This window comes from Fukomys damarensis, unplaced genomic scaffold, assembly GCF_012274545.1.
Source record: "Fukomys damarensis isolate Sample0158 unplaced genomic scaffold, DMR_v1.0_HiC HiC_scaffold_18, whole genome shotgun sequence".
NCBI lineage: Eukaryota > Metazoa > Chordata > Mammalia > Rodentia > Bathyergidae > Fukomys > Fukomys damarensis.
The window spans coordinates 44,762,095-44,777,329 of record NW_022900930.1 but is presented as its reverse complement, the minus strand read 5'-3'; the positions used below and the strand labels follow the sequence as shown (position 1 = coordinate 44,777,329).

Sequence of the window (15,235 nt, the reverse complement as noted above, 5' to 3'; positions counted from 1 at the left end):
GGATTTTGGAAGAAGGCTACACGCTACTGAGCATGGGAGTTGAAGCACAGTCACAGGTAAGGGTGCTTCTCACAAGATGAGCTCATTAACAGATAGAGCAGGTGAACCTGAAGCTGCTAATCGTTAGCAAAAACATTATGCACATTTACGATTTCTTAAGTAGCAATGAAGTGAGGCTGTCCCAAAGTCTTGTTTCTAGATGGGAAAAAGTCTAGTTTCACAAAGTTTCGTAAGGAATGCAATGGTTGATACGATTCCTGGCTGGGGCCCTGCTTTGATTCCGGCTGAGCACGAACTTTGCAGTTCACAGACGCGTCATTGTCAAATACCTGAATCGGCCCACAGTCGCACTCTTCTCCCTCATCTACTTTCTTGTTCCCACAATATGGGAAGCCATTAAGATTGTCAGGAAATGGAACATTGAGGATGCAGGTCGGCTTAGAAGCCTTCAGGTACTGCTCGTACTGGATGTGGCTGCATTTGCTGAATTTTATGGCAGGAATGCTGGAAATTGAATGGGTTGAGATAAAAATAGAGATTTATTGTATCGATGCATCTTGGCATGGCAGCTGTGAAAGTTGTATGAAAAATTCAGAAACTCAATGTCATTGTTCACTGTGAGAGCAGAGCAGTAACAGGGTTAATCATCATTGTAGAAAATGTCTTAAAATACAGCTAACACATGCTATTTCAGTGATGCATCCTCTGGGAAATCATTCCCAAAGCCCACATTTTGTTTTGTTTTGTTTTGTTTCGTTTTTTGTACCAGGGATTGAACTCGGGTCCTTGCGCTTGCAACACAGGCCACCGAACCGCTGAGCTAAATCCCCAGCCCCCAAAGCCCACATTTTGGACTGCCTATCTGTACTTGTTGCTCCCATGTCTGCCTTCATGAAATCGTGTTAAAATAGTTCTGTAATAGTTGTTGTATGCTGGTTTTATAATCTGTGATTGCCATCCCTGCAAGATTAAAAGTTTCTCAAGGCAAGGACTATATGATGATCAAATTAAAAAAGAAAATCCAAACTAGGCATGGTGGCACATGCCTGACATCCCAGCACTCTGAAACGCTGAGGCAAGAGGATTACAACTAGGAGCTCATCCTGGGCAACTTAGTGACTTTTGAGACCCCTGTCTCTGAAATAAAAAATAAAAAGTATTGGGGATAGAGCTCAGTTAAAGGCCTTGAGTTCAATCCCCGGTACCACAAAATAAACAAAAACCTACTAGCTGATGCAGTGCCTGATGTTATGGTTATGGATTTATGTTTGCTGAAACAAACTATTTAATAATATCATAAACAGGATTAGGAATGCCGTGTATTGTTAGATTTCCCTTGTCTTAAGATGGTTGCTACATCAAATAACAGCCTTCTCCTTGCCATAATATCCCACTTTTCACTTAAAAATATGGCTTTACCTGCCAAAAGGCAGCCTTCTTCTTCCTCTCAACATGCTCTTTCTCCACCAAAAGAGTAGCTTGATACTTGCTACCTCCTAGCAACTAGTGATGTCACAGGCTTCCCCAATCCCAAGCCATTACATCACTCAACACCACCCCAGCTCCTATAAGAGCTCTTCCTGTCCTGACCACATTGCTCTCTCTCCTTTGTTTGGAGACAGCCCAGCAGATTGTACCTACAATAAAAGCTTGTTGTGGTTCTGGTCTGGTCTTGTTGTTTGTCTATTTTACCTGACATATCTGTCTTTTAAACTGAAATTGACCTCCCTCCTATCTTTCATATATTTGTCTGCCTTGGCATTATTATTGGTACTATGATTGAACATGGAAGGACTTTAAGAATCTTGGTTAAACTGGATGGAGATCAGGGTACTTTGAATAAGACTAAGTATGTAGGAAACCATGTAAAATTAGATATCTGTTTCTGAGTTCTTAGTCTATTCCCTGGCCATTTGTGCATTTTAGCTATTTTAAGTCATTGAATCAATATATAGGAGAGCTGAAAATCATTAACAGATACTTTCTTGCTACACAGAAAGCCATAGGCACATCTGCTGTGAAGAGGTCCCAGGATATGCAGGGCAGGACTGACCATAAGGTGATTCAGTGTAAGGCGGATACTGAGTATGTGTTCATTCTGAGACATTTATGGAGACACAACCTTCTGACCTCAAGGAACTTCTATTCTAGTAGAACAGGAATGTAATAAACAAGCTTCTTATATTTTGTGTAGGATATGTTAGTAAAAAGTACAAAGAAGACATATCCAGGATATGTGCGTGATGAAACGGGACTGAAAAGCTGGATCAGGTTGCCAGGAAGGGCTTTGCTGAGAATATTTGGGTAAACATTTGAAGGAAGAAATTATAGTAAAGATGACAAACCAAGACATATAGAATCCATTTCTTCCCTGTACAAGTCTCCCTTGAAAGTGGTGGTAATCAACCATAGTGTACTTTCATAAAGAGAGCTTTCAGAAAATTATATTTAACATGAACACTTTCCTAAAACAATGCTCCCAAATATTTCATAGGATATATTCCAAATTATTTAAACATATTCCCAGCACGACCCGAGCCTCACCTTCCAGCAGTGTCCATCACGCATTTCCCCAGCGGACAAGTGCAGGGGAACTCATCGTGCTGCATGCCCAGGCTATGTCCCAGGTGATGTGCCATTCTGTTTGCAATGATATTTATGTCAGGTAGAAGATCCTGGTGCAAAGAGAATGTTCATTAGAAAATTTTCAAAGAAAGCATGTTGTAGTCTGTAGATAGCACTGTGGACTATTGGCTGGAAGACAGTCTGTAGCTCCTACTTAAATCAGGGATTTAATTACTTCCCTCTCTGTACCACAATTCTTGCATTATATGATGCAATTGGGAAAGTGACTTTTAAGTGTTCATAGCTGTAAAATTGTGAAATGTGTGTGTGTGTGTGTGTGTGTGTGAGAGAGAGAGACAGTATTATTCATTGTTGGGTTTACACTAACTCAACCACAACCATAGTTAAAAAATGCTAATGTTGCTATGGTTCAGATGCCTATGTCCTTCCAAAATGCATCTGTTGAAGTCCTAAACCAAGCACTGGAGGCGATAAGGTTGTGGACACAGAGCTTTCACGAATGGGATTATTGCCCTTCTAAAAGAGGTCCCTCAGATGGCTCCTGCCCTTCTCTCATGTGAAGACACAGCAAGAAGGTGTGAACTTTGAGCCAGACAGTAGACTCTCGCCAGATGCCAAATCTGCCAAAACCCTGACCTTGGACTTCTCAGTCTCTAGAACTGTGACAAGCAATTTCTTTTGCTTACGCAGTTTATGGCACAGAATTTTGTCACAGAAGCCTGTATGGTCTAAGACAAACGGCTTACAATAAATGGTAGTGATTGTCTTTTCCATACTAGAGGGTCAAGGGGCACAAGTATGTGATGCTCATGCTTTCAGGTTATAATCTCACATTGAACAGCAGTGCATATGATCTTGTGGGAGGAGCTTCTGTTACAAGGAAGCCCAAAGATCAGAGATATAATACCCATGACAGCGTGGTTTGTTACCTTGGCTTATAGTTGTAATTCATGTTTTGATGCTTATATTAATGAAAAAATAGTTCCAAAGAGGGATAGGCTATTGAGCTTCTATAAAGCTAATGAAGCATTTTCATCTGCCCATTTTATTTATTTATATAAAATTTGAAATATTTTGTGGACTGATTAAAATACAATTCAGGTAGTAACATCCTGTATCAGAGTAGATTGACTGTATCCTGCAAAAATTACATTATTAAAATACCAAAAGCAAACCTAGGTATGAAAAGAACTACATAAATATAGTTTTGTCTCTATAAGTAATTACATTCAATATACAAAATAGCTTTATTGCGGGGATTTAGCTCAGCTGTTCGGTGGCCTGCCTTGCAAGCTCAAGGACCCGAGTTCAATCCCCGGTACCAAACAAAATAGCTTTATTAATCATGTATTAATCAGTGTGTGATATTCTTTTGAACTCTGAAGTACATTATTTTACCCTTTTTATTTATGTATAGTTTTGTATGACATTTCTTATTTAACAAAGGACATATACATTTTCATGACATGTTAGTGGGTGTATATAACGGAATGTGTATACAATGTCTTTCAACGGGACTCAGAATATTACAAAAATTTAGTTCAAACATTTAGATTAAGTAATCGGATATAAACAGAACACGACTCACCTTAATGATACTGGAGGAGTAACTGGGCAGGCACATACTCCTTCCATAAGAAGCTCCCTGTGCACTTGTGTAGAGCCACTTTCCACTACAGACACAACACAAATACACTCCTCAATCTGAGCTCGTAGTTTAACACAAAGATTCAATAGCAGTGAATCCCCACAGGGCTAATGCCCATGCATATGAAAGCATTTTTTATTTCTGCAGTTCTGGAATTGAGGATGGTTGAGTTGATATCCACCTCATTTCAAACCTACACTAAAGAAGAGTTACTGAAAAAGCTAATTCAAACTTAAGCTGAAATAGTAAAACAAAGGCACTTTTTAAAAAACAAAAAGTGAAGCTAAGTCCTTAATTTTCCTTTAGTCTATCCTGAACTCAGCTTTAAATAAAAACACTTAAATGACCAAAACAATTAATGGATTCAATTAGAAGTGTTCAAGAGAACAAACATGAAACAGACAGTATACTTAACACCATGATTAATTATATACGGTTGAAAAACCTTGAAACTTTCAATCAACCATAGGAACTCAGGGAGGATTTGACAGCTATAATTAAATGTTTAAAAGAGCTGTCATGTATGAAGAGAACCATCCACAGACAAATGTGTATATTATAAGTATCCGAATTTGATGTGATTCAGAAACCACTTTTCCAGATGGGCCACAATAAATAGAGCTCTCTGAGGCTGAAAGGCAACATTTCAAACATACAAGATTCAAACATAAGTGACCAGGGGCACTCACACCTTTTAGTCTTTAACATTTTTAAAAGATCAAGTAGTGATACTCTGTTTCTTTCTTTATTAATGATGGATTTCTGTTGCTGCATTCTATGTGTCAATTTTTCTGCTACATGAAGTTTAGTCCTTCAACTGTTTTTCATTTCCCTTAGGACTAAGACTTATGCAAGATATTTTGAATTACAAAAATTATGTAAAAGGACCAAATTTTAAAGAAATTAATGATTCAATACACAAATCCAGTCTTTTCTTTGGGAATCTAACAGTTGAGGTAGACTGAATTTACCAGATGCGTTGTCTTCTTTATTATATGGTAAAGATTGTTGTGGGGTTTGTGTCTGGCTGCACGTATTTGGATGACAGGCAATATCCAGAGGGTGAGATACTTCCGAGAAATGCATGTTTGTTAGACTCTTGGAGAGGCATGGTGTGAGAGCATTGGGGAAGTTTGGCATTGGATGATAAGTAATGTACACGGAGTCCCAATCTACTTAACTTACACAATGACCTTTTCAACTCTGAGCAGGAATGAACATATTACATTTTTCCTTTCTACTCTTATCCAATTATGGAAAGGAAAATTATTCAATAGTCTACTAGAAAATTCCCTGTATAACTAGAGACAACCTTTTTCTTTGTGTCCTACCCCAAAGTTAGTTACCTTAAAATTGTTTGGTTGTTCATTCGTTTTGTGGTCTATTTTTAATAATCCACCTAAGATATGAAGGATAATAGAGTAGTCACATACCTCAGTAACATAGCATGGTCAAAATTCTTCCTTTTTTTCAGGACTGTCTCTTGCCACTTTGAAAAACGCAATAAGGTAGTATCTGCGTTTGAAACTTGGGATATTTTGTCTCCATTTGTCCATATTTCAATGCCCACCAATGTCACATGAGTGTTCAAGGTGTTATAAATCTGTACCAAGAAGAAATCATTTTTCACAAACTCAAACAGCTAGCTGGAGCCTTAAACATTATTACATCCTTCTGTATTTCTAAAGAGAACGGTAATTTTAATGTGTGATGTATGTGAGCAAGAGTGCAGGTGTCATTTTACACACACATGTCTTGCAGTGGGACACAGAGTATATTGTACAGGACACTGCATGTTTTTCTCACGATCCAAGAAAAAGTTGACCAAAAAGTCAAGCAGTCTAGTTCTCCTGGAACTATCATATGTCTTTCAAGTGCTGATCTCAGAATATGTCTAGAAAAAGCATTTACTCAGGTTCTGAGGTAGTAGATTATCTCAAAATCAACTTAGCAAAAGTGGCACATGGTGGAATGAATACTCCTTGCTTTTCCCTCCAGAGTTTGTTCTATGGAAACCTGGTGTCAACATCCAGAGACTTGGTGTGGCCACTCTAGAACTTCATGACCAATTTTTATGACTAAGATTTCTGTTTGAGGCGCTTGACTGGGAAATAGGCAAACTACGCAGAAACAGTGGCAGCCTATGCATCTCCTCAGCCCTTTTGAAAACTGCTTTATAAACACCTCTCTGATGGATACTTTTGTGCTGTGAAAAGAGAAGACAAAGCTTAACAATGATCACAAATATTTTGAGACGAAGGAAGGCACGTGATATCACTTTTATATTCCGTAACAGCTAGTTTAAAACACAAGTTGAAGAAGGACAGAGTGAGTGACGGATTAAAAACACAAAATTAAGAACTGAATCGGAAAGGTCAGTCATACAATGTCACTAAGAATATAACTCCTTATCAAGAAGTTTCATTCCTATTGCAATAACCTTGTGTACTTTTCTCCTTAACCTGTAGTGCATGGACAGAGTGAATTTCTTCTCTTTCTCTTGTTTTTAATTACATTTATCGGTGCAACAGTACAGTTACATTCATCACTGGGATCTTGCAGCTTTACCTGATGCATCTTGGATCTTATTTTTTCCCCCGCATACCCCTGCCCTAACTTTCGCCCCCTCTACCCTTCCCTATTTACAGAGATTTTGTTTCCATTTTTTCCTTTTCTTATATTGTTTCCTTTTTCCTCTCCCCTACTCTTTCCACTTCCTCTGTACCTTTAGACCTTTTCTTCCTATTTCACATTACCAGTTATACAATTTGGATGTTATTTATACTTTTTCACAGCAAAGAAACTATTTCATGTTTACACATGTGTGTCCTGTTTACTTCACTTAAGAGTATGGCCTCAATATGCATCCCTTTAGCAATAAATGACTCAATTTATTCTGTCAACATTTTAGAAAAATATATAAAATTGCTCAAAACAAAATTATTTTAAGTAATGTATGAAGATATTACCCTGAAAGGCTTGGGCAGTTTAGGGCAAGTTATAAGGTACAACTATGTGTGTATTGGTACAATGCTATTTGAAGTTAGACTGTTTTCTCAAATATATTATAAGCCCATGATTAAATAAATACAAAGTATTTTAAAAGAAGCAATGGTAGAGACAAAACAGAACAGTCAAAAATACTGAATTCATTATGATATGAGATTAGTAATATTAACAAGAACAAAGATGGAGGTGGGAGACTTACAGGAGGAGGGAGGGAAGCCAGACGGAAAGGGAGAGGAATTAAGAGAATCATGCCATGCCATGTACGGATTCCCCAAGATGGGTGTAAACCGCATGTACTAAAGACGTGCCCTAATAAACAATCCTATTCACATTTAATTTTTAATTTATTGGTACTACTTTTATTTATTTATTTATTGGTACTGGGGATCGAACTTGGGTCCTTGTGTTTGCAAGGCAGGTGGTTTACTGTTACAATTTCGATATACATAATGATTGTATTCATCATAGGAGACTTGTACCTGTACATGATGAATACTGATTTCTCTTATTTTCCCATTTCCTTTCGCTCCCTTCAACCCGTCTACTCTTCCTATTTACAGAAACCTGCCACCAATTTTCCTTCTTTTCTCATTTTTCTTTTTGCTTCTTTCTTTTCCTCTCATCCCTACGAAGCTCCCTCCTTTCCTGAATAGGATATGCTATTCAAAAACGGTCAGGACAAAGTATAGAGCAAACAAAAAACATAAATAAATACAAACAGTTGAGCAAATAATCAATTTCAATGCAAACTTATCAATAATTACAGCAAATGTAAAGCACATACATATGGCCATTAAAACAGAAATCATCAGACTATCTCAGAAAATTTATAATCTATAAAAATGTCTTTTTATTAGACAAAGATAGATTGAAAGTAAGAATAGCAAAAGACCTATCATGCAAACACAAATCAAATGAAAGCTGAAAAGGCTCTATTGGTATCAAAGTGGGTTTAAGAGCAATGAGCAGTTACAGAAGTCACAGAGGGCATTGCTCGACCACAGAGGGGTCAAGTCAGAAAGAGGACATGCAGTGTGATGCATTTGCAACTGCCAGCAGAGCTGCACAAAACTAAAGACAAAATCTGGTAACGGAGGAGAGACACAGCCACCATGCCACTCATAGAATTAAATACTCGTATCTCAGTAATTGTTAATAAGTACTCATAAAATGAGTAAAGGCACAGAAAACCAGGAGAATGCTGTCAATTAACTTGACAAAACCAACAGTCATAGAAAACTCTATTCTCCCATATCAGAATACTCTGTTTGTTTTATCAAGTGTGCATGAACAATTACACAGAAACCAGATTCTGAACCATAAATCAGACTTCAAAAAATCAAAAGAATTAAAATCAGGCAAAGCAATTCCTCTAATTCTAATGGAATAAAAATAAGAAGTCAATAACAAAAAATATAAGAATCTCTATTTGAAAATTAAACAACACTGTCTATAACCACTGAATCAAAGAGAAGGCTGTAAAGGACATTAAAAATATTTTGAACAGCTGGGCGTGTTGGTGCATGCCTGAAATCCCAGCACTCTGGAGGCTGAGGCAGGAGGATCGCTGTGAGTTCAGCACCAGCCTGGGCTACATAGTAAGTTCCAGGACAGTCTCAACTACATAGTGACAGCCCATCTCAAAATATATATATATATATGTTTAACAGAATGATAATTTTAAAATAAAAGATATGACTATTTCCAGGTAACAGCCAAAAAAGCATAGACATTCTTTATGTCCCAGACCTAGTTATTTACATAAAATAAGTGAAAATGTGTGTTCAAGTGTATGACTGTATATAAATGTTTAAAGTAGTTGTATTCAGAGTAGCAAAAACTACACATATGTTAAATGTCATACAGACAGGTTAAATGTCCCTCAAGTGTTGAATGAACTGTCTGTAACCTGGAGGAATCATTCTTTCTCACATCCTCCTCTGGCACCTCTTTATTCTGGTGATAAATAGAGCAGGGATTGTCTGGGGTGCCACAGGAATCAGCAAAGATATACGTATGCAATTCAGAATTTCTTTTTAAGGATTATACCTCACTAAAATGTAAACACATGAATAATCTTAAGAGATTTTACTGAAATAGTTACCTTGCCTTTTAAGCCAAATCATGGGCAGTAAGTTGCAGCTTGAAAGATTTTATACACGGTCACAGAACACTGATTTAGAACGGTGAGATTTAACTTGAATGGGTTTGATTTTCAAATCAAATCAAATCACTGCTTCATAAATTTTGTGATTAGAGAACAATATTTGAAACATTTAAATAGTAAGTGGGATTTACTTAGAAAATGAAAACGTCAGACCTGTGGCTGGTTGCTGTGATTTTTCTTGAGTTTTGTTTATTAGTTTACTTGGTGAGGCTCTGGAGCTTAGACCTCCTCAGTATCAATATTTCTTCAAAGTCCAGCAGAGAGCTAACATGAACATTTCTTTGCAATTTTTTCCTCATTGAGTTTATTGGTACAATTTAGGTATATAGTACAGTTACATTCATCATTGGGATCTTGTACCTTTTCATGACAGGTCTTGGTTCTCATTTTTTCCCCTTGTCCCTGCCCTCACTTCACTCCTCCTCCCCGTCCCAATTACGAACATTTTATTTCCATTTTTTTCATTTTCTCCTATTTTTTTCTTTTTCCTTATAACCTTTTTTCTGCCCTTCCCACTTTCCCTACACCTTTAGCCCTTTTCTTCCTATTTCACATTGTCAATTACCTCATTAGGATCTTATGTACTATTATAGTATGGTGAGATTTAACTTGAATGTGTTTGATTTTCAAATAATTTGCACACTGCTTCATAAATTTTGTGATTAGAGAACAATATTTGAAACATTTAAATAGTAAGTGGGATTTACTTAGAAAATGAAAACGTCAGACCTGTGGCTGTTTGCTGTGATTTTTCTTGAGTTTTGTTTATTAGTTTACTTGGTGAGGCTCTGGAGCTTAGACCACCTCAGTATCAATATTTCTTCAAAGTCCAGCAGAGAGCTAACATGAACATTTCTTTGCAATTTTTTCCTCATTGAGTTTATTGGTACAATTTAGGTATATAGTACAGTTACATTCATCATTGGGATCTTGTACCTTTTCATGACAGGTCTTGGTTCTCATTTTTTCCCCTTGTCCCTGCCCTCACTTCACTCCTCCTCCCCGTCCCAATTACGAACATTTTATTTCCATTTTTTTCATTTTCTCCTATTTTTTTCTTTTTCCTTATAACCTTTTTTCTGCCCTTCCCACTTTCCCTACACCTTTAGCCCTTTTCTTCCTATTTCACATTGTCAATTACCTCATTAGGATCTTATGTACTATTATAGTTTGTTCACACCAGAGAAACTATTCCGTATTTACACATGTGTGATTATTTATTTCACTTAGGAGTATATCCTCAATATATATCCATTTTCCTTTGAATGAATCTAATTTGTCATTCTTTATGGCTGAGTAGTATTCCATTTTATAGAAAAGCCACATCTTTTTATCCAATTTCCAACTGATGGGCAAATAGGCTATTTCCAAGTTTTAGCTATTACAAACTGTGCTGCTATAAACATAGGTGTGCTTATATCTCTGTGATATGATTCTTTTAATTCTTTTGGAAAGATACCCAGCAGAGAGATTGCTGGGTCAATGGAGCCTCTAGTCCTAGCTCTTTAATAAATGGTGTTAGAAAAACTGGATCTCAACCTGCCAAAGATACAAACTAGACCCTTATCTTTCACCATGCACTAAATTAAAATCCAACTGGATTAAAGACCTAAATATTAAAAACAGAAACACTGAACTTGCTAGAAGATAAGTTAGGCAGAACTCTTGAAGATATTGGCATAGGAAAAGACTTTATGAACAAATCCTCAGTAGCACGTGAACTAGCAGAAAGAATCAACAACTGGGATCTCATCTTATTAAAAAGCATCTGCACTGCAAAAGAAACCACCAACAGAGCTAAGAGACAACCTACAATGTGGGAAAAAATTTTTACCATCTGCTTCTCAGGCAAAGGACTATTATCTAGAACATATAAAGAACTCAAAACAATCAGGCTCCCCCAATATAAAGACCCAATTCAAAAATGGGCATCTGATGCAGAAAAAGCATTTGATAAAATTCTCCACCCATTCATGATAAAAACCCTGCAAAAAATTGGAATAGATGGTCTATACCTCAATTTAATAAAGGCTATTTATGAAAAACCATCAGCCAACATCATATTGAATGGCCAAAAACTGAAAACCTTCATGTTAAAATCAGGAACAAGACAAGGATGCCACGCGGTTGTGGGCGAAAGGAACCCTTCTCCATTGTTGTTGGGAATGCAGACTGGTGCTACCACTGTGGAAATCAATATGGAGATACATTTCTTTGCATTTGTATTTTCACTTGATTCAAATTATATCAATCCTTACCATGTTGACAAAATTGACCATTCCCCAAATTCTTCTTCTTAGATTATAGTGAGGATTACTATTCCTGCGATACTGGAAATGAAAACATTGTACCAACATTCATTAATGATATGAAAAAGCTCAACAAAATACTTCACCCATTATGAGACATTACAAAGGGAAAATGCATTGGAACAGCAAGGAAAGAGGAACGAAGAAGCGTCTAAGGCCTGGACAACACATGCAAAGGTCTTTATTTGCAGTACTTGGGAACCAACATGCCTTATACTCGGAGCAATGCCCGTCGAGCAACGTCCGTGGTCTTAGGCTCTCACTAAATTTCTCAGGCTGGTCTGGAACTAGTGACCCTCCTGCCCTAGCTAGAATTACAGACATGCACCACTACGCTCTGCTGAGACTATTTTTTAAAAATATTAACTAACTAGATATAGCAGCCTATGAAGACATATTTTAGCTCAGTACAACATTCAGGTTTTCTATCCAATTTTGGTTGTCCTCTTTTCCATACATTATGCTTCATTACATTGGTAATTAAATCAATTGATTGGTACTCTTTAGAGCCCATCGTATCACAAGGCAACACCTATTAAAGTTCTATAATAAATATTATGTTGCAAACAGACATGCTTCACCTCTCTTCCCGGGTCTACAGTGGTCACAAAGGATGGAACACATGATCCAAAGACTTCTTGGAGCCAAAGATGTGCCACTGGGGGATAGAAAACTGGTCTTCCCTGCTTTGTAGAGTAAAGCTCAGATGACAAAACTGATTTCTTCTTCGGCCCATTCTGAATTGAGTTCTCTTCTTTCACCTTGGTTCCCTTTTGGTACCATTAGGACCTTGCCAGTTATTATCAGGTAAATACACTTAATAACAAAAAATATGCTGTAAGGGTATAAGCATATCATCAAACTTCTATGATAAAAACAAAAAACAAGTATGCCTTCCCTGAATCCTGTAGTAATTTTCCTACGCCTTACCACCTCATCGCTGTCCTACTACTTTAAATATCTAAGCAATTTCAGATGTAGCATTAGCATCTTTTCTGTTCTCATCTCCTACCCACTCACCATACTTTGATTGCAGTTACCACTATTCTCTTGAAACTACTCTTGATAGTTCATGAATGTCCTCTTGAGTGAGCTAATCACTATTTTTTCATTTTTATGGTCATTTTTGTCCCCAACAAACACTGATCATTTTTTTTTCTTTTAAGAAACGATTTAACACTTTTATTCCTAGGACCCCATACACTCCTACTGATTTATTGTGGGATCGTCTTCTCCTACCAGGCCTTTAAACTTTGGGTGGGAAATATATCTCACTCCAGGATTCTAGCTGACTACTCGGGAGGGATTGTATAAAGTATGTTACAGAGAGAGAGAGATGCTAAAGCTATCTTCGGGATCACAGGAGTAAGATAATTTATCCATCATTTATTTCCAACTGTGGGCCTGGGGAGAACTGCATGTGAGCTCAGTCCTTTTACTGTCAGGCCCATATTTGATCGGTGTTCTCAGGACGCAGACATTTATGCTCTGATTTCCCCATGCTCGTTTTGGGTAACACATCCATATTTTAGGCACGATTTTTTTTCTTTCAGCCCACCCGTTATTCTTGCTTGATAGCACCAAATTTTAGAATTATCTTTGTTACTTTTTGAATAGATAGACTAGAAACTCATATCGCCTCCTACTGGATGAAAAGTGTATCACTCACAATAGGTAACCTTTCTCTTTGTTTCAGCTGAATACACTGTTGTGTTGTTTTGTCCTGATTATTCTGAAATTCTTCCACCCCCATCCTTTTATTTCTGAAAAACTCTTCAAGAATTATTGCAAAAATATTACCTGTCATCCAATTACCCATATTCACTCTTTCATTCAGCATTTAATGTCTCCTAATCACTCTTTCATAGTTTCTGCCCCTTTCAATCCCTGTGCTCCTTAGGTGGTAGATTTCTAACTTCCCCAGCCTCCAACTCACTGATTCTTCCTTCTTATGAGTCTCACTTCCTATTAAATTCATTCAAGAATATGCACTGCTCCCTTCTGCAGACATTAAAATAGTGTTTCAAATAGTTTTCTCCAGACTCCTTTCATTGTTTTATACTGACTTCTATTTATTTTGGTAACTTCAATAAATTTAGACCTATGCTTTTATTATGCAGAATAATTTTAAATACCACTGGATGCTTTACGTTCCTGGTAGGTTGATTTTGCTTCTCATTATGTTGCTCTACTCTTCCTCAGGTGATTCACCTTACCTTGGGTTGTTATATTGTCCTTATAGGGCATTTTTGACTTGGGTTCTAGTTGTTTACCAAATCATTAAACAATTTTTATGTTGAAAGCTTTGCTCAGCATGTGTGCCCCTGAAAAATGCACACTAACATGCTCTGTAACTACTCATGGCACAAGCATACCCCCCATAGCATTCTCTCTGCCCATGCTTGGGGGCAGATAGACATTTCTTTTACCTATTGCAGTTTTTGTGAATGTTTATGGTTTCCTTTTTGAGGGTGAGGCGGTGTTTACGGCTCTGAGAATACAGATGACTCATTTACAAATGTCAGTTTTCTACTCTGAGCAATATCCCTTAAAACCCCATGACAGTATTCTATATATCTGTGGTCACTAAGCCTTTGAATTTTACTTCCTATTCTGACAGAGACTTTCGTTTTGATTTTTAGCTTTTGAAAACTGCAGGATTTTCTGAGGTCCACTATGAATTATTGACATGTTTCAATTTCTTCTCTTGTTCAGTACGTCCAAAAGTTTGCCATGACAAAGTCCTAGTTTGGATTAGACCGCTTCATTGTTCAAAGACCCAATAGTGTCTCATATGCATCTCTTTGGGAAAGCTAAAATCTGAGCCTAGAAGGGAACTCTGATTAGGATACTTTTTTGTCTAGTTTAGAATAACTATAGTTTTACAGAGATGAAAAAAGATCAAAATGTTATTCTGAAAACTTACCACAAATTCATCAGCAACAATGAGTAGCTCAATGTACTTTTCCTTATGGTTTTCCTGGAAATTTATGGAAAATTTAATGAAGTGTGTTGATATTCAAATTTTAAAATTTAAATAGAACTCATCTAACAATGTCAAGGTAAGAAGTACTAGTATTGTTGATATTGGAAGATGAAGTAAATGTGTGTATCTATCGAATTAGTCTATAAATCTATATAAGAAAGCCTTTGCATAAAGCTGTGGCCCAACATATCATATATTAACAATCCTGAAGCAACACCAAAGTTTTTGACTATACTTTCTTTTACTATGTGGACTTTGAGGTCAAACAAAAGGTATAAATGATAATGAATCCAGTTTTAATATTAAGGGCATTTTCTTTATTTACAAAATAAATGTTTCTTAACTAAGCTCAGGTAAAAAGCACCAACCTACAGCTGAAAGTTAAAATTGAACTGATTGATGGTACTAGCTATTACTTCTGCTGTTACCCCTGCCTCCCAACCTTATGTCTCAATTCCAAAGAAACAAGTAAATATTGATAATTTTAGGCCATTTACCTTTAGGAAACAGAAGTAGCAGGACATTCTTTT

The 15,235-nt window shown here is 36.9% G+C and overlaps 1 protein-coding gene across 1 annotated transcript in view; it reads right to left on the bottom strand.

Annotated features, from left to right (window-relative positions):
* The window catches only part of Adam7 (ADAM metallopeptidase domain 7), a 71,047-nt gene that overhangs the window by 18,569 nt on the left and 37,243 nt on the right, over nt 1–15,235 (bottom strand). The window contains exons 7-12 of the mRNA XM_010625167.1: nt 14,646–14,699; nt 11,669–11,740; nt 5,668–5,837; nt 4,175–4,259; nt 2,545–2,675; nt 330–504 (exon numbers count right to left, since the gene is read on the bottom strand). Coding sequence (XP_010623469.1) covers nt 330–504; nt 2,545–2,675; nt 4,175–4,259; nt 5,668–5,837; nt 11,669–11,740; nt 14,646–14,699 — 687 coding nt within the window. The remainder of the gene's footprint in view (nt 1–329; nt 505–2,544; nt 2,676–4,174; nt 4,260–5,667; nt 5,838–11,668; nt 11,741–14,645; nt 14,700–15,235) is intronic.